The sequence below is a fragment of the Camelus bactrianus genome, chromosome 11 (assembly GCF_048773025.1).
Source record: "Camelus bactrianus isolate YW-2024 breed Bactrian camel chromosome 11, ASM4877302v1, whole genome shotgun sequence".
NCBI classification, from domain to species: Eukaryota; Metazoa; Chordata; class Mammalia; order Artiodactyla; family Camelidae; genus Camelus; species Camelus bactrianus.
This window is the reverse complement of record NC_133549.1, coordinates 44,946,243-44,966,350: the sequence shown is the minus strand read 5'-3', so window position 1 is coordinate 44,966,350 and position 20,108 is coordinate 44,946,243. Positions and strand designations below refer to the sequence as shown.

At 39.3% G+C, this 20,108-nt stretch overlaps 1 protein-coding gene across 6 annotated transcripts; it reads left to right on the top strand.

Annotated features, from left to right (window-relative positions):
* Nucleotides 1-646: 646 nt before the first annotated feature.
* CCNJ (cyclin J) lies at nucleotides 647-18,468 on the top strand. Of its 6 annotated transcripts, none has more exons than XM_074373854.1 (6): nucleotides 647-786; nucleotides 1,429-1,538; nucleotides 7,752-7,962; nucleotides 14,314-14,613; nucleotides 14,737-14,860; nucleotides 15,456-18,468. In XM_074373854.1, exons 2-6 carry the CDS (start codon nucleotides 1,470-1,472, stop codon nucleotides 15,865-15,867), a joined length of 1,116 nt encoding a protein of 371 aa, XP_074229955.1. In that variant the 5' UTR covers nucleotides 647-786; nucleotides 1,429-1,469; the 3' UTR covers nucleotides 15,868-18,468. The 6 variants fall into 6 exon arrangements, with proteins under 6 accessions (XP_074229955.1, XP_074229954.1, XP_074229953.1 ...); XM_074373853.1 differs by having other exon boundaries at nucleotides 14,734-14,860; XM_074373852.1 differs by having other exon boundaries at nucleotides 14,701-14,860.
* Nucleotides 18,469-20,108: the final 1,640 nt, after the last annotated feature.

The window sequence follows — 20,108 nt, the reverse complement described above, 5'->3', positions numbered from 1 at the left end:
GGGAATTTCTACAGTAAAGAAAATAAGGAGAAAGAGATTAATTAGGTTTTCAGAAGAAGGAATAGGTTTTGAGGAGGCATTTAAAGGACAGCAGAATTTCACAGATAAAGTGCTTTAGGGGCTGCGGAAACGGAGAAAGCACTTATGAGGGGACTGATAATCCCACTGGCAGCCCCTCGGATGTATGGGGCTGTTGCAATGTGAGATGAGGCCGATTGAATCCATGCCTAGAAGAATTTTAAACGCCAAACTGAGGGATCGGAACTTTCCTCGTCGGGCATCGGGGAGCCGTTGAAGGTTCTCGGCAGGTGAGCAGCATGAGCGAATTGGCCAAAGGAATGATGATGAGCATTATAATTTCTCCAGCGCTCTCTTCCGACCTCTGCCCGCACCTCGGGCCCTCTTCGCAGTAGGTGGTATCGGGGCTCTCGGGCACCCAGAAGCGCAGGGCCGCGCCGGGCCCTTTAGGGCTGCCGCCGGGGCCCGCCGGGGCCCGCAAGCCGCGGCCGGGTGCTGCACCTGGGCCCGGCCGGGCCGCCGATTGGCCGGCGCGGGGGTGACCCGGCTGTATCGCGAGACGAGATTGGCAGTGGCGGGGCGCATGTGCCCCCGCGCTGGCTTTGTACGCGGAGCCGCCTGCCGGTCCTTTAACAATGGGCGGCGCGAGCGCCCCGGCCCTGGGCCTGAGCTGAGGCTGGCTCTTTGCGGCCGACTGTCCGCGGCATGAGCGGGGCCGGCGTTCCCCGCACGCCGGCGGGGCTGGGCCTGTGAGGGCCGCGGTTCCGGGTAAGGGAGGCCGCCGTGGGAACCGGCAGGCCTGGGCTGGGCGCGGGGCACCGGACCCTCCCGGCCCGGCCTTTTGTTAGCCTTTCTGGGGCCGCGCGATCCCGTGCGCTCCTCAGGACGGGGAGGCGGCGGCCCGAGTGCGCGCTGGGCCCGGCCGGGCCGTGGGGAGGCTCTCAGGGAGGAGCGCGCGCCCGGCCGTCTGCAGCGGGGACCCGGAGCCGGGCGGGCGTTCGTCTCCAGGTTTTCGGCGAAAGGTTTTTACCTCAGGGAGGCTGTGACCCATGTCAAGTCTCCGCTCCTCAGGAGAGAATTCGAACCGGGACCCGTGGAGCCCGAAGCCGAGCCTCCCGTCCAGCTTTCCCGAGCACGCGCCTGGGTCTGCGCCTTGGGAAATCGGGTCTAAGTTGGTCCCCTTTCGCCCGGCACCGGTCTGGCAGTTCTCGAAACCAGCAGGCTCTTGCGGACTGGGTGGCTCGGCCTTAGGAGCAGCGTCAGGGAATTGGTTTGGGTCGGCGCTGCTTTTAGGACAGCAAGATGAACAGCCACTCAGGGTGGCCTGAGGTCACACCCCTGGGGGGGGGGTGGCGCGGAGGGTCGCGTGGAGGGAGCTGGCAGTGACCGCGTCTGGGGTGTGTCTTACAGACTGAAGTTGCCGCGTCTGGCCAGGCGCGCCGCCCGGTCCCATGGAGCTGGAGGGGCAGTGGTGGCGGGGACAGCTGGCTGCCGATATCCATCAAGCTCTTCGGTACAAGGTAACCCTGATGCCCCGACCTTTCCATTCGGTGTCTTACGCCAGTTGGTATGAATCTCGGCCCCTTGGAAAGCCCGTTCAGGGTCTTGAACCACAAGTTTCCAGACCAGAAAAGGCGAGTTTGCTTATTTGCTCAAGGTTAATTAACTTCTTGGCTTTTCCCCTGGGTTGTATCAGAAGAACCTGAAACTTAAATGAGGAGGGTGGGGCGTAGTTAGTGGGAGAGGGAAAGTGTGAAGGGACGTTCTGATGTTCTAGTTAACAGGTGGAACATAGATTTGATACTGTATTTAAAAAGATACGTGTGCTAGCGTTTTATTGGGCAGAGCAGTCCTCCTTTATTCTATAATTGCTGTTGCGTGCAGCTTATGTCACTTTTGTACAAAAATAAATGCCCTGGTCTTTCCACTAACTTGCTGTGAGACATTGGACAAATTACTTAATTTTCTGTTTCCCAATTTCCTCATCTGTGAAATGATTAATAATAGAACGTACTTCATGGGGCGATTGTGAAGATTGCCCCATAAATGAGGTAATACTATACATGTGCTCAGAAAGTGCTTGGCATATAGTAGGCACTAAGAAAGTGGTAACTTGTTATTCTCTACCCTTGAAACCCCAAGATTGGGGGATGTTCAGAAAGCCTTAAGATAGGAGTTAGTAAGCTAATATCAAAGGCAGGGAGTAGACCTAGTATATTTTAAAGATACTGGGGAAAAAATATACTGGCAAAATGCAAAGTCTGTGTATTGTTGCTCATAAGTAACAATTTTACTCCTTTGTCACATCTCAGTGTAATGTCAGCTCTGCATCTTTGATAACCAGAAGAGACCAGATCCAAAATAAACTCTAACTTGACTCAGTGAATGGCTACCTCTGTCCATGGTGAAATTACGTTTAGAAAGTGAGAAAGAGGCAAAACACCTGACTCTTTAATAAAAAGGCTGCTGACTGTTGGAGTTGAGAGATCTTAGGATGATAATGTACTTGTATCTTGTTTTTGTTGTTGTTGTTTTTTAACCAGGTTATGTAGATTAGAAAACCTAATTCTGACTTAAATTGTTACAGTTGTATTCTTTTCTGAAGTTTGAGATTTCTAAATGCTGCTTATTAGTCTCTTGGACATACTAAATACACCTCAGCCCTCTAAGAGGTTGTTTGTACCACAGAAAAGTCTCAACTGTGGAATGGTTCTTTGGAATGTTAAGAAGAGTTGCAGGTTTTCCACTTTGAAAATTGTCCAGATACTTTTGATTTTTTTTCATATGTTGTCTTTCAGTTTTAAATGTTCTTATTTTCTAAGTGTCAACTCTTTATCCCTCTGGCATGTGGTGAAATTAATATTTGATGTTAATAATACATGTATTTTTTAATGACATGAGACAAAATATTTTTCTTGGTGATTTCCATGGTTTTTGATTCTTATATTTTGTGTGTAATTTTAATTCTGAGTGATTGCCTGAATTAATTTTGTCAGTTGAGGTTGGAAGTGGGTGGAAGTGGATTTTTTTTTTCTCAAGTAGATTTATTGAATGTTTTGGGATATTAGGCTCTGAAGAGAATCCAAGGAATAAGACACAACCTGTATTAAAGTTACGTACAGACTATCAGAGGATGAGATAGTGTGGGGTCTGAAAGAATGCCACTGAAAGTTGTCTTGAGCTACCCGTGGTGTGGCATGTTACCGTGGGTTGTCTTTATTTTATCTTTAAATATTGTGTAAGCCACATTCTTGTGATTTGACACAGTGGCCACACTTTATTAAAAAATTGTTAATCAGTAAAACTTGAACCTGTGGAACTGTAGAGACCTTGTAGTACACTGAAGTCAAGGAAAGTTGAAATGAACTGTTCTCAAAGAGAATGCATGTTAATTCCAGTCTATTAATTAGGTGATTTAGTTGGGTAGTCATATGCTTATTTATTTACTCAACATATTTGCATGCCTACAATATACAGGGTGCTATGCCAGATGTTAGAATGGTAACAGTGAATGAGACAGACGTGATCCCTGCCTTTATGGAGCCTAATCTTATAATTCAGAGCTTCTGAATTTAGGTCTTCCTTTGGGCAGCTGCCATTCAGGCACAATGGAAGGTGTTCTATGTTTAGACCCAAGGTTTATAGAGGAATAATTGGTATGACCAGCAGTGCATCTGCTAGGGAAGAGTAAAAATTGCAACAAATGAAAATCCTCTTCAACCCCCAATGCCAGCTGTACTGTTTTTGTAAAATATAATTACCCCCTGCCCGCCCCCACTAAAGAAACCTACAGAGCAGCTGTCCTCTTATACCCTCTGTCTTCTTCTCTTTCTTCTCATTGTTTTGCTGTGTACATTAGTGTCTTAGGATGCTTGGGGAAGTATTTTCAGGAGGCTTTATAGCAGAGGGGAACAATGCAAACTTTGTGAGAAACATCAAGAAAATATCTCACACAGTTACTCCTTCCGTGCCTTTGTTTCCATCATGGCTGGACATTTAAACCATTCTGGGAAGGGGATGGCATTTGGGGTGGTGAGTTGATGAGGACCTGAGACTGGAGATATGTTTAGGTCTTTTGTGCTTTGGTCCTATGGGATCCTAAGAAGCGGAGGGAAACAAGAATGTTCAATTCTAGGGGATCAGGAATAGACATTAGAAAAAAATTTGTAAGCTGAGAGAAGCATAGGTCATTTTCTCATGCATATAACTGCAGTACCTGGACAAAAATAACTAAATCTGACAGTCATTTGATAAGCCCTTGTACTTTAATTTAAATTAATATAAAGAGAATGTATTGGACACATTGTTAAAAATTCCTAGTGATGGAGATTGGCGTTCTTACCTTTGTTTTGTCTTCATTTAGCAAAGTTAATATAGTTAAAAATAAAGTCCACCAGTGTCTTCCACCTGTGTTTCCCAGTGAGTCTTTTAGACCTTGTTTAGGCCTCTTTTACAGAAAGCCTACCCTGGCTTTGTTTTTTTCCCAGCATCTCACCCCCTGAGCTGGGTTAGATCTCTCTCCACAGTGTTCCTGTAATACCCCGTGATTACTACCTTATAGTGTGATAATCTCTGTATTTTGGTTCACTTGCTAGAAAGAGGCTTTAAACTGTTTTCCAGCTTTTACCACTTGGGTTAGCACAGTGTCTCCTACGTGGAAGGTGCTCAATAAATCTTACATGATGACAGTAAAGAAAGGTGAAGTTTGAAACTGAAACTCATCTGCACCATTGTAAAGATCTACAGAAATGGTAGAAAAGAAAAACTCTAGAGCCTGCATGAAAAATCAACATGTTCCCTTTATTTGGAGAAATTAGTATTTTTCTCTTCAAAGAGTTAAGCAAGCCTAAACCAATGTTTTTTCTTCAGTAGTAATTTTTGATGCTTTTCTTACTTATACAAACATTAAAAACACAAAATGGCCCATTAGTGCATCTCCCAAATAACTCTCACTAATACATATTTTTTAAAGTGATACATGCATATGGTTTTTAAAAATTTTGGATAGTATCAGGTTTAAAATGAGCTTTCCCCAACCCTCACTGTTCCCTTATTCCCCAAGGTTACCAGCATTATTTTTCCTGAAAAGATACCCAATAAATTAGTTTATCTACAAATATAATTTTTTTGTTGTTGATATAAGAGGTCATAAATATATATTTATTGTTCTGTACCTTCCTTCCACCCCAATCTCATTCAGTTTATCAAAATTTTCCATATCAACACATAGGTCTACTGTCCATTATTTTAATATCCCCATTGAATCCATGTCCCATAGTTCATTTCATCAGTTCCCTGTTGAGAGATACCAAGCTTTTTTTAAATTACACCTTTTATTTTGAGATAATTATAGGTTCACATGCAACTTTAAGAAATGATAGCATGAGATCCCCTGTACCCTTTACCTTCACAGTTTCTCCCGGTGGTAATGTCTTGCAAAACTATAGTACAGTGATCACAACGGGACAGAATTGACATTGATACAGTCAAGATCCAGGACATTTTTTGTATATTTATCACCACAAAGATCTCTCATGTTACCCTTTTATAGGCATATCTTCTTCCCTCCCATTCTCATGTCCCCCCTTAACCTCTGGCAACCACTAATCTGTTTTTTATTTTTAATTTTGTGATTTCAAGGATGTTACATAAATGGAATTATACAGTATGTAAACCTTTTGGGATTGGCCTTATCCACTCAACATAATTCTCTGGAGAGCCATCCAGGTTTTTGACATTAAGATTTTTTTGTTCCACCATTTTGCTATTAAAAACAGTGCTGCAAAGGACCTCCTTATATGTAGGGTATAGGCCTAGTAGGGTCCTAGGCTTAGTGTTGATAGATTAGAGGGTATTTGTAGTCTGCATTTTCAAAAATTAGTATTACCTCATTGCCCACCGTAAAGTTTTGTCACTTGCAATCTGACGAAACATTTATATGAGTTCCTATATCCACTCTTGATAGCATAAGCAAAAGTTAATAAAATATAATCTGGTAAGTAAAACACTATATAGTCATTGCTGTGTCCAGGACCCCTGTGGGTACTGAAATCTGAGGATGCTTGTCTCCAAACGGAGTAGTATTTGCATGTATCCTACACACATCCTTACATATACTTTAAATCCTCTCTAGATGACTTAATCATCTATGTTGTAGCATATATCAGAATTTCATTCCTTATAAAGGCTGAATAATATTCTATTGTATGTATATACTGCATTTGGTTTATCAGTTCATTTGTTGATGGACACTTGGGTTGTTTCCAATTTTAGCTATTGTAGATAATGCTGCTATGAATATGGATGTACAAATACCTGTTTTTTTGAGTCCCTACTTTAACTTAATTGCTGGATCATATAGTGATTCTACTTTTAATTTTTTTTTGAGAAATTGAAATACTGTTCTTCACAGTGTCTACACAATTTTACATTCCTACCAATACAGAACGGTTCCAATTTCTCTACATCTTTGTCAACATTTGTTAGTTTCTGTTTTCCAGGTTTCGTTTTTTTGAAGTTTTTTAACAATAGCAGTTCTAATTGGTATGAACTGGTATCTCATAATGGTTTTGATTTGCATTTCCTGAATGATTAATGATGTTGAGAATCTTTGTAGTGCTTATCAGCCATTTGTATATCTTCTTTGGAGAAATGTTTATTCAAGTCCTTTGAATACACCTTACCAGACATATGATTTGCATACATTTTCTCCTGTTCAGTGGGTTGCCTTTTCACTCTATTGAGAGTGTCCTTTGATGCACAAAAGTTTTCATTTTGATGAAGTCTAATTTCTTTTTTCTTTTTTTTTTTTTTTTGGCCTATGCTTTCGGGGTCACAATCTTGTTACTTCCTTCCATTGTGATACCTGTTGGGTTTAGGGTGGTATTATGCTGAACTCATAAAACAAATTTAGAACCTTTCCATCTTTCCCTATATTCTTTTTTTTTTTTTTTTGATCTTTTTTTTTTTTTTTTTTGTGGGAGGAGATAATTAGGTTTACTTATTTACTTTTGATGGAGGTACTGGGGATTGAACCCAGGACCTTGTGCATGCTAAGCTTGCACTCTACCACTGAGCTATACCCTCCTCCCTCTTTCTCTATATTCTTGAAATATTTTAGTAGTACAGAAATTTCCTAATTAAAAAAAAAAGAGCTCAGATAATTCCGAGATTGAACAGTGACGATGGGAAAATTTTAGATGTATGAAAAGATGATGGCAAAGGAGAGATCATTAAGTTACTGAAAGAGAAACATGATTAGAAGAAACTAGTGGATGAATACTAGTCTCTACCTTCCACATCCCTGCAAATATAATATAGTGTGCATCATACAAGGACCATATCCATTTATCTGTTACCTTAACCAAAAGCTTTTAGCTTCTTGGAGGGGGTGTGTGTATGGTTGATATTTTGGTGATGATGTTTTTTTCTGAAAACACCTGGTAGGAAAACAAGATTCCCTTATTTAAAAATCTTGCTAGAATGTATTTATTCTATAATGCAAGACACACCTTTAAGCAGTCACATCAGATGTGGTTAAGAATAAGGAGAAAAGTTTGGCTTTAAATTTTAAATGCCATTCATTATCTTTCCACTCATTTTTGTGTTTCACTTGAGGAAAGTGTGTTTTAGGCACTTGAATCAATATATTGAGGGAAAAGTGTTGTCTTTGCATTGTGGGGATACTTCTCCTACAGGCTATCTTAGACTAAATGTTGTTCCTCTTGATTTAGGAGCTGAAATTGCCTTCCTATAAAGGCCAGTCCCCTCAACTAAGTCTCAGAAGGTATTTTGCTGACTTGATTGCCATTGTGAGTAATCGTTTCACACTCTGCCCTTCTGCTCGACATCTTGCTGTCTATTTGCTGGACCTGTTTATGGATCGGTATGACATCTCTATCCAGCAGCTGCATTTAGTTGCACTTTCCTGTCTGCTTCTAGCAAGTAAGTATGAGTCTGATCTACACGAGTGAAGATTTCCATTGTTCTTAATAACATAAATTTATGTAGAACGCAGTGAAACATCACCAAATTCCATTCATTCCAGTTTACTAGTATCAGAAAGTTTATGTTGAAAGTGCTTCTTTTTGGCATATTAATTCTAAACCAGGCATTAAAAAGTGGCTCTAGAGTCTTGTAAAAACACAAGTGCCTGAGCCCTACATCCTGAATATTCTGATACAGATGTCTAGGCCACTCCAGATCTACTGACTCCGAATCTACATCATGGGACCTGGATGTTTTTAAAAGTTACAAAGGTGATTCTGATGTACGTTTCCAGTTGAGAACCAAGGCCTTAAAGCAGTAGTTCTCAACCACGGGCAGCTGTGCCCCACAGGGGATCCTTGGCAATGTGTGGAGACAGTTTAGGTTGCTGCCACAGCCTGGGAGAAAGCTAAACATCTGCAGTGCATAGGACAACCCCCAACAACAAAGAATTCTCTTGCCCAAAGTGTCAGTGGAGCTTAGGTTGAGAAACTCTGTCTAAGAGGTACCATATTCTTGTGTTGTTAGAATACCTTCTGCTACTATGTAATGAGTTGGCTTAATGAACATGCAATTGCTACAAATGTGAAAATGTCTGTTTTTGCAGTAGGCACAACTATATAGTAATCTGTAAGGCAGAATCTGATAATGGGCTTTTTGGTGCCTCTCTGTCTTAACATCTTCCTGGAACTCATTTCATTGTTTGTTAGAACCGTGACTAAAGAGAAAGAGGGTGAGTAAAGGTACTGAAATGAGTTTTTCTTCTTAGTAATGTGAACAGATAGTATTTGATATTGAAGTTGAATCCATTATGTAGTTTTTATATTATTCATGTCATTACAATAAAAGTTTAAGTCCCACTTAAAGTAACAGGTAGAACTATTGACTGCCTTCACCTCTAACCCCCACTTGATTTGGGATCCACTGTGGCTGCTAAGGAACATGCCCCCCTCTGCCCTGCCACCAGAGTTCTTTCTAAAACACTTTTGCTCTTTGACGCAAATAAACCTAAAACCAAATGCAGGCCTATGTGGTATCATTTCTGGTTCTAATCTCTTAGATTTTCTTTTGAGCCCTTATTTTTCTTTTGAGCTGATCACCTCCTTATTTTATCTCCTTGAAGGTCTTTTTGTAAGTTATTTCAAATCCTTTGTGGACCAGGCTGAATATATATAAACACAGCCCCAGTGATGACTTCCCACTGCGGGTGGGTTGAAGTGGAAACTCCTTAATGTAACACTTAGAACCTTTCATCTGGACCCAGCCAGCTTTCTAGTTTTATTTTCCAACCCTGTCCCCATGTAACTAGAGCCAAATTCTTACCAGAATACTATTTTCTAAACATCTACATTTCTCCTTTAATCTGTTGTCCTCTCCGGTCCAGACACATCACCTGCACCTCTCCCCACCACCCAGAAAGCCAGAGAGGTAATGCTTGTACATTTACAATTAACCTTTAATTAAGGTTTCATCCTCATAAGCAGTCATGTGTATAATTCTGCATGTGTTTCACCACTGGCTATGAAGCCCTTTGTGGTTTAACAGTTTTCATGGGATTGGAAAAACCCATACTGGACAAGTCAGATGTATGAGAATCCATATGGAATGGCTTCTTGTTATCCTATCAAATGTTAGTTTATTACAGGATGAGTTTATAGTACAGAGACACTGGAGATCAAACATGCAAGTTAGGTTATTTTAAAAACTAGAGAGCATGAAAAATGATTTTTTGCTTGCCATGGCCATCACTGTCCTTTTACTTCTACCAAGCCCCACTTGGTCTGTGCCTGTGGACTCTGAAATTATGAATGGTGAATAGTCAGTTCATAAACTGACTTATATTTGTGCCTAAAATTTACAAGTAACTTACTAAATGACTTGGGGGTTATAAAAGATATTCATAAAGTACATATCATTACCAAAGTTCACTTGAGAACTCAAGTTGAATAATCTAATAAGAATTCTGGCCACCACATAGTGCTTGGCATTGGTGCCAAGTTTCTGCAGTTTCCAGTTTGGGGAAGGGACACTTTATTTGTACACCATCTTAGGTTGGTTGGAATGGAGTTCTCAGTTGTTCTTGGTTTTAAATTATCTGTTACTGTTAGCTTAAGGTCATGATCAACTTATTTTATTGAAGATTATTTGATTTGATCTATGTGGTAATATGTAGTTACTTTTGGCTCATTTTCCAGGAACTCGGCTTTGGGATTTGTATTGCTGTGGTTGAGATGTGAATTGTTTATCACCTATAGCTGAGTCAGATACTTCCTCCTTTTGTTCTGCTGACCCCTTCACCACCCCTTTTTCCCTCAGAGAATTGCTTTTTCATTGTTCCTTTTCCACTGGAGAGTAGGAAGGTGTGAGACAGCTATCCCCAGGGTCTCAGCTCCTCCCAAGCAGGCAGTGGTCAGAGTTCATCAGCTCTACACTAGGGTGAGGAATCAAAGAACATGGCCCTTAGTGGCCCACTGCAATCCCTCCTCCTTCCAGTCTAACTTTACTACAACAGAAGTGCTTAGGAAGCATATACACTGATAGCTTGTTTTCATTATCTCATGTCTGTTTTAAATTTATGGAGTTCATTCTAGTGTTTCTTACATTCTTAGACTCTTCTTACATTTGGATTCCAATGTCAGCTCTCTAATTAGTTATCATAAACTTTATATAAATAATGCCTCTGTCCTCAAAGAATGATTGAACTCTGGATGTCCCCCTCCCCCAGCTGCACCCTGCTTTGGGATGGGTAGCTTGTTATATAAAAGTAAAGAACAGCTTACAGCTGACAGGACTAGGTGACAGCTGGATTTCAGTTATTAAGTAGGTTGGAAGGCTGTTGGTAGTTTGGCTAAAAATGGAGCACAGCATGTAAGTTCCAGGGACTAACACATATCCAGCTGTCTGAGTATATACACTACTAGAGGTAGGAAGAAAGCCTACAGATTATCTCTGAGTGGGGAGTGGTGTGTAGTGTTTGGAGCAGGGATTACAGGAAATCTGTATACATAATAGATTTGAATCTTTTGTCAGCAATGTGAATTTCAGCAACTCTTGTGTCTCAGGTTACTTTTCCAACTCTTTAACATGTATACCTTGGCTTCTCTTGGCTTCTGTGTTCAGCATTGAACTTACGGAGAACGTGTAAGCAGTCTTGGACATAAGGCTTTTGAAAATTTGCTCAAGGTATTGTGTAACTAAGAAAAGATCTTGGAGTCAAGATGAAGCCAAAAGTGAGATTATAGGCTTTTAATAGAAAAAATTTGTGACAAGTGCTTATTTCTCCTTGCTCACCAATGGTGGGTTGACAAAGCTTTTTACTTTCTGATGGGTGAAAAATTGTATTTCACAGATGATGTGATTTATATCTTAATGTGTAGTGTGAATAGCACCTTTTTTCCCATATGAATTATCTCTTCCAGTTTCTTACCTGCTTTTCTGTTAGACTGATAGTCTTACAAATTTGTGAGAGTTCTTGGTAAATAGTTAAGGATGACTTTTTTCCTACTTAGTAATAAAAGACTAGAATGTGGGTTGGCAGAGCCCAAAGTGACATCTAATCCATGCCCTATTACCATACCTGCAACTCACTGCTGGCTTTGAAAATATGCTGGTTTCCATAGCTGATCTGAACATTTCCTATAAAGGAAAGACAACCTGATGTTTTGTTTCTGTGGTCTCTAATTCTTTATTTTCTGGGAAGCAGATGTGAATTTCCTGTGCCCTTATTTCCTGTTTGGGGCCTTTATCAATATAATCACATGGCTTCTGGTATTTCCTTTCAATTGAAGAAACTGATCTTTGTGATCTGTATATGGTATTACAGATAAGTAGATGTAAAATAGTTACGCACATGGCATTCAGCACAGTAAAAACTGGATATAAATGCAGGTACTCATTGATGCTGTCACATGTTTTGAAATCCTTTAATATCCATGTATCTGAGTATTTATATCACTATATATAAAGGTTCAAAAAAAACTTAAACCTGAATTAAAATCCCAAGTATGGTTATTTATGCAGTATGCAGGTTATTTTTAACTTTGCAAATCAAGATGCAAAGGCTTTCACACTTTTAATAGCCAAATACTTTATAAATATAGAAACCCAATGGATGCTTAATAATATAGAAGTCTGTCTATTCTGGAAGTTGTTGTCCCCATATAACCTGGTGTAGTACTTTGGTCTAAAAGCACAGATTTGGGAATTCAAACGTAAGCCTTCCTTTTGGCTTCCATTTTTGGTTTGGCTCAGTTTAATTGACCTTAAATGAACTGGCCAACTTTGCTACTTTGAGCTGCAAAATTGGTCATATGCAATTTTGTTTTCTGTGTTGAAAGTTTCAAGGAGATAATATGAAACATTCTTGATCCTTGAATTAAACAGTTTCCTGCAGTATATTAATTTCTTCTAAGGAACTTCAAGCATGACATAAATAAACTCATTAATTTTTACAATATTCCTTTGAAGTTTACTGCCAGTATTGCTGCTGCTACACAAACGCAGGGCATTTTGAAAGCCTTAATGATTCATCCAGAGGGACTGAACTGAATTCCTAGGTCATTCTCCTTCTGAAGAATTCCATTCGGTTATACTAAGAACAGTGTGTTCCTCTCTTATGTATCTTTATGCAGTGATGTTGCTGGATGACTATCGTTAAGACCTCTTGAGTGCTTTCAGCTAATAAATGCTATTGGCAAAACTTGTGAAATTCATCTTTATGTGATTTGAATTGGGAAGGGCTATCCAGAAAAGTCTGGATTATGTAAGTTTATTGGATCAACTCCTACCTGCAGCAATACTTAACTAAGAGTGGTTTAGATCAAAAGAATTTCAAAATTTCTGGTGCAGGAGTGAAATTCTAAGCTTCTTTGGGCTTAGACTCTTCTTAAAGTCATGAGCTTAGAACCTCCTGGCATAGAACCTTCTACCCCAGTTCCCCCTTCCTAAGCGAAGACCAGGATAGTCAGCAGTGCTTTTTACCCCAGCCCCTAAGGCAAGCCAACTTGAACAAGCCTCACCGGCTCCGAATACACTGAGCTTCTGGGCTCAGTGATCCTAGCCACTAACATTTGTTGTAGCAACTTCAGCATGTAGTGTAAACCCATCCCTTCTGGAAGAGAAACTTCACAGAGAAACTTGTTTGGTTTCCTCGGCTTTGGCAGTCTTTCTGATTCTTCTCCAAAAAAGTTTTTAAATGGATAATTAAAATAAGATTTCTGAAGAAGCCAAATATATTGAAATAGTTATCAAAATAGTAAAACAAAAGTTTTAATATAGTAATATATAACCTATTCTAAAAACTGTAGTTTTTAACAAGTGTAAGTGGAACAACAACCCAAAGAGACTTAAAGACAACTCTCGGGTTCTGTTGCTGCATTTGGAAAATCATAATAGTACCTGATAGTTTGAATTTTCTCCAGCCATAAATTTTAGATATACCTAAAATGAATGGTTTATATAGTAAAGTGCTTGCTTGGAAATTAAAGTGTAAGATGGTACATAATCTATAGAAAAATTATTTGGGGGCTGGAGAGGGCGTTTTACTCCTCAGGTGTACATATGGATGAGTATTTCCTGAAAAGAAGTTAATGCCTTCGAAAAATGAAGTTCAGCCATCAGAGCATCTTCTGTTCTGCTTTGAGTAATGGGACATGAAAGTGGTTATAAAATATCGTCCCCCTTTTTTAACAGGCTTGGCTAGGTTTTTATTTTGAATTCAGAAGAGGAGGGATAGGTTTTTTTGCAGAAAGAGAACACTTGTGTTCACCCAGTTTTTTTCCTTTAATCTATTCATCTCTCTCTGGAATTGAGACTATGCTGAAAATATGATGAGATGAAACACTTGAAGTTTAGCTATTTTTGATTTCAGATAACTCTGTGACATTAAATTCTTTAAACTTTCTTCCATTCTAAAATTATTTTCTTCTACCAACTACCACCTGCCTCCAAAAAGAAATTTCCTGAAAAGATTCAACTGGTAAGATAAGAGGGAGTTATTTTTTCATTGGCACATAGGACTATTTTCATTACACAATAGGACATAGATCAAAATGTTTACATGTTCCTTTTTTTTTTTTTTTTTTAGGGGAGAGTGAAGTGTTGGGGACAGAGACACTAGGAGAGAAAACATGCAAATATGACAACCATAGAGTTCTGGCACAGTTGTATGAGCCCACAGTAGGGGGGAGAAATTCTTTGTATCTAAATCTTTGTACTAAGACAGCAGATCCCATTTAAGTGACTAGACTTACATTGATCACTTGCCTAACATTTTCTCTCTCCTGCTCTTATTTTCCCTTTGCTTATAAGGTAAATTTGAAGAAAAAGAAGATAGTGTGCCTAAGCTGGAGCAGCTCAACAGCCTGGGTTGTATGACTAATATGAACCTAGTATTAACAAAACAAAATTTGCTACATATGGAACTGTTATTATTAGAAACCTTTCAGTGGAACCTCTGCCTTCCAACAGCTGCCCATTTCATTGAGTATTATCTCTCTGAAGCAGTACATGAAACAGATCTTCATGATGGCTGGCCAATGATTTGCTTAGAAAAAACTAAACTCTATATGGCCAAGTACGCAGATTACTTCCTGGAAGTATCTTTGCAAGGTGAGTCGTTGTGGATGCCAGAAAGTGACTTGTGAGATTGTGACTTGGGTATTCTGTTGCTTAGGTTCATTTTTGATGTCTCCACAGATTATGCCTTTCTAAATTATGCACCTTCTTTAGTAGCTGCAGCATGTGTGGCTTCTTCAAGGATTATACTTCGTCTTTCTCCAACGTGGCCTACAAGACTGCATCGTCTTACTGCTTATTCCTGGGATTTCTTAGTGCAGTGCATTGAACGGCTATTAATGTAAGCTTCTTTGTTCTTGTGTTTATAATTTCTTATTAACATTCTTCATGTGTAAGGGGCCCTAGGAACAACATCTCAAAGGCCTAGAGCTTTTAGGGTGAGCAAGCCCCTGTCTGAGCAGTGCTTGGTGGAAGGGGAGTTCCTTTTGGCTGTTACCTAGTTAGAGGTTATCATTGCTAGTATGACTCTGGGCTCATAATAAGGAAGGAGCTGCTCTTGTATGAACCTGTAACTATGAGATCATCCAGGCAAATCTTGCCCCCTTCCCTGTTTCCCCATCTTTGAATTATGGAACTACCAGGATATCATCAAAGTGGTAGTCATATTTAGGTGCTTATTGTAGATACAGCTCCCAAGCTGGACATAGCCCTCAAAGCTACCAGCAGCCAGTTCTTAATTTTTGTACTGAGAAAAGGAACTCTTAGAAGGCTAAGTGTTAGAGCTTTCTGTTGTTGAAATTACAGTTGCAGTGGCTGCTACCTGGGCAGTGGGGCAATCCTCAGAGTCACCTATTAAGGAGTTCAGGGTGGTGCATGACTTTCTTGCAGATTCTTCTTAAGTAACATATGAACCGTTTCCTTTCTCCATGTTGTAGCGCTCATGATAATGATGTGAAAGAAGCAAACAAACAGAGAGGACAGGCAGGACCTCAGTCAGCACAACTGAGTGTGTTCCAGACAGCCTCCCAGCCCTCTCGGGCAGTTCACTTTCAGCAACCTCAGTATCTCCATCAGACGCATCAGACCTCACTGCAGTATCGCCATCCTGTATCAGAACAACCAAGCTGTCAGCAGATTGTATCTACCACACACACCTCATCTTACACACTACAGACATGTCCTGCTGGCTTCCAAACTAGTGTTCAGGGCCTTGGGCACGTGCAGACTGGTGTTGGCATGTCACTAGCAATACCAGTAGAAGTTAAGCCCTGTCTGAATGTTTCTTATAACCGGAGTTACCAGATAAATGAACATTACCCTTGCATTACTCCCTGCTTTGAAAGGTGATTTTATGCGAAGGTAAGACCTGATCCAGACTGTTTGTGACTTGAAGCTCTGGGGCAAGCTTTTTGTAAACTTCTCTTCAAAAGGAAAGGGATCCAAATTGCATCAGAACTCTTCAGATACCACCACCAGGAAGATTAAATTTCCCTTCCAGTGTACCGTGAATATCTGGGAGGACTAAGCTAATACTGCAAACTCTGTGTATGTCAGATCCTGTTAAAACAAATCTCTGTATCACAAATTTTAAAGCCCCAACTGATGGTCCAAATATTTCAAAAATATTCAACACAACAGAAAATTTGGACAGACTCCAATTTGCCATTTCTAGACTTGACCTGTGGTGGGCTCTGGGCCTAATGTTGGCTTATATGTCAGAGACTAATGTTTATCTGTGGACTTGCCAAACAAGTCTTTTTATGAAGGAAAGTTACAGTATTAATTTTTGAAGAGGTCCTTTTTTTTTATTCTGCAGTTTTGAGTTATATTTTTGATCTATAAATGAATTTTGACTAAGTTTAAACTCATGAATTGCTATGCTATACCAGTCTGTGCAGTTAAAATTTTTTTTTAGATATTCTATATAACTTCCTATCACAGATAGTGTAGGTATCTGGATTCATGTACTAAAATCAAGGGTGGAGTAGATCTCTTAAAATCATGGTCATAACTTTTTGTTCTTGTTTTTTCCCTAAGTGATCAACCTCAAATCTTTAGAATTAAAACACACTTAACTCAGGGAATTTGTACTACTTGGAAACACTTAACTGTAATGCAACATGCTTTGGGAATGTTAGTGTATGAACTACCTTAATAACAAAGGTTAAAATACTCCTGCTAGAATGTGTTTTCAAACGAGAACATAACTGTAGCTTAGAATGAAGTGGTCATTCCTATCATTCATAATACACATACAGGTTTTGCATTTCTCAGTGCAATCAATGATTTATACTGAGATTTGAAATTACTCTAAAAAAGTTTTTTCAAGGGAAGGCATAACTGTAAACTATCAGTACCAGAATGAAGTCCTGTAGGTTTATTTTGAAGTGGAATGTGGCCAGGGTAGTTCTCAGGTTGTGCTAGAGCAGCACTTTGCTATGTGGAAGACAGGTTTTATAAGCAACCTTTGAATCTAGCCAGTCAGTGTGAGCAGGCAAAGGTGGCTTTCATTAGACTGGCCCCAGCACTGCCCTGGGATAGTTCACCGTATTGGTAGTGAAGACAGCAATAAGAAGTCACTACAGCAAGGGCAATTTGGGGGTTAAGAGTTTGGAGGGAATGAACTTAAAAAGGAAAAACTCATTGTAATAACTGAAACTGTACACACTGTGCTCTTATCTGTGGGAGAAGAGAGATTTGGTGGAGGGAAGCTTTCTGATTTAAAAATTAGTAAGGTGTGTCTTTTTGTGTTTTTTTTTAAAAGATAGCACTTGAATAGAAGGGAAACTGCATGGCAGGTGTGTGACTGTCACAATATGCATTGAGGACAAACTTATTATAAAGATGTTGTGGGTATGCAGCAGGAGTCTCAGTAATCAAGCCAATGGCTTCTGTTAGGAAGGGAAGGGACTCAACACAGTAATGGATTGATCCAGATGGCTCCAGTAGATGAATGTGGGTGGGTGGCTTCTGCCAGCGTGAATTCTTAGAGAATGTCCTTTCCTTAAAAGGTAACTTTTATAATTAGAGTACATAGGGCATGATGTGGATTTATTAGTATGGTAGGTAAAACAAAAAACCACTCAGGTAAGAACACTCACTCATGGCAGTTTTCAAACATGAAAATTGTTTTCTGAAAGTGTCATCACTTTCTCTATAGAAGGCTGCTAATTGGATTTTGGTAGTTCTTACCTCAAGAGAACTTGAATTTGGGGGAAAGTGGGTTCAAAAGAAAATGTATTTTTCACTTTCACATTCAGAACCTAGCAACCTGGAGTCCAATTTTCAGTATTTTAACTACCTCAATAATACTATTATGAATGTAAGATATTGGGATAAAGATCCCAACTTGAAACAACAACTGGTGCCTATGGTAATTTAATGTCTTGTCAAATGCTTTTACTGATTGGTTTAAATGTCATTCTTGTTATAGAAGAATATGCCTTTTAAAAAACCTTGTAATAACACTTTCCCAATTTATATTTAAAAAGCTAAAGAACACTGGATGAAATTTTTTTGGAGTGGGTGGAATAAAATAAATAATTGGTTACTATTGCTGCATACCCAGGGTGGGGTGGGATGGGGTGGTTGGAAAACCAGAACTATTTTTAAAACATTATTAGGTTTCAATACAACTCACAACTGCTAGCTGTGTGGGTTTTGTTTTGTTTAATTTATTGATTAGTCTTTAAAGTAGGTTTTTGTTTTTGTTTTTTGAGATTACCGGACCATCATTAAAAGTGTACTGTGAAAAAATTAATGATATGTATAAAAAGGGCTTTACCAAAGTCCACTAAATAAACACTACTCAAGTACAGACTGCAAACCAAAAAGTATCTGTGTTACGACATTAATTGCAAATAGTGAGTATGGTGCTAAAGTCTACACCAGTGGAATTAGATGAGTGCTATGCACTTAATTTTAAAATAAAACTAGTTTTCAGTAAAATGGTTTTGATGTTTTGTTTTAAATATAAATCTGATATATATCTGCAGTTTCTTTAAACCACGTCACCATGTAAGTCAGACTTGGAATCATAATTATACTTACTAAGTAAAGCCATCCAGATGGAGACTATAACCGTAGTGGTGGGAAACATTTGTCCCTTCATTATGTATTCCCTACTGAGCACCAGAGCCGACAAAATTATATTGGACACAGCTTTTTTTTTTTTTTTTTTGCCTTCTGAGCTTAAAATCAGTTGTTAGTATGTTAGCAACTGCAGCTTATAATTAAACAATAATGGAGTCATCTCAAGGAATAAGTATTAAACAATAATCCTGAAGTCATCTCAAGGAAAAGTAGGGACACAGAATTGATCGAGGGTGTGAGAGGGAACAGGGTCAACAGTGAATAAAAATGGTCTGTTCATTTAATTCAACTTAAAATTTGGCAGAATTTGTTTTGAAGAGTAAAATTTTTAACAGGTTTGTACATGTGGGTTAGGAATTTACCCCTTATAAATCTCTCTAAAATTAGTTCTGTGTATTGTCACTTTTTCTGGCACATTGCCAGGGTTTAGCAACAGCCGTCAAGACAGTCAGGTAATACATACCGTTCTTAAAAGCTGAATTTAAGAAAAAGAGCAACAAGTATTTCAAACCAGGGCAAGAAGATTTACACTGATGTGATTCTAAGCCCTGTGTGACAGGTTTAAATTCAATAACTGGCCTTCTCAAGTGCATAGTGATAGACTTACCTCCCTGGCCTCAAGCAGCTTACATTTAACTCCATATGTGTAGCACACTTGAAGCTGTTAGAATGCTTATAGTCTGGAACTCAGTTTAAAATTATCTTGGTTAAGGTATCTCTTTAACTTTCATTTTAAAATCTCTTAGATTAAAAAAAATTAAAATTAACAAATACAGTCAGTTGAAAGCATAAGATCAGGCTCTGCTTCCTATGGGAAGGATACCTACTATAACCCTACTCCTACCTACCCTACCTTTTTTTAATTAAATTTATGACTTTTTAGAGTAGTTTTGGGTTCACAGCAAAACTAAGAAAAAGGTAAAAGGATTTCTCCCTTCCCCCACACGTGCACAGCCTCCCTGATTATCAACATCACCCACCAGAGGGTACATGTTAAAACTGATGAACCTACACTGACACATCATTATCATCCAGAGTCCAAAGTTTACATCATGGTTAACTCTTGGTGGTGCATATTCTATACCACCATTATAAAGGTATAAATGTGCAGTGGCACACAATTATAAGTGTATAATGACATGTATCCATCTATTTTCACTGCTAAAGGTCCTCTGTGTTCCACATATTCATCCTTCCTCATGCCATCCCCACTCCCTACTCCATGGCAACTACTCATCTTTTTACTGTCTCAATAGTTTAGCCTTTTCCAGGATGTCATATAATTGAAATCATACAGTATGTAGCCTTTTCAGATTGGCTTCTTTCACTTAGTAAAATGTATTTAAATTTCCTTCACATCTTTTCATGGCTTGATAGGTCTTTTTAGTGCTGAATAATATTCCATTGTCTGAGTGGATCACAGTTACTTATCCATTCACCTACTGAAGGATATCTTGGTTGCTTCCAAGTTTCAGAAATTATGAATGAGCTGCTAT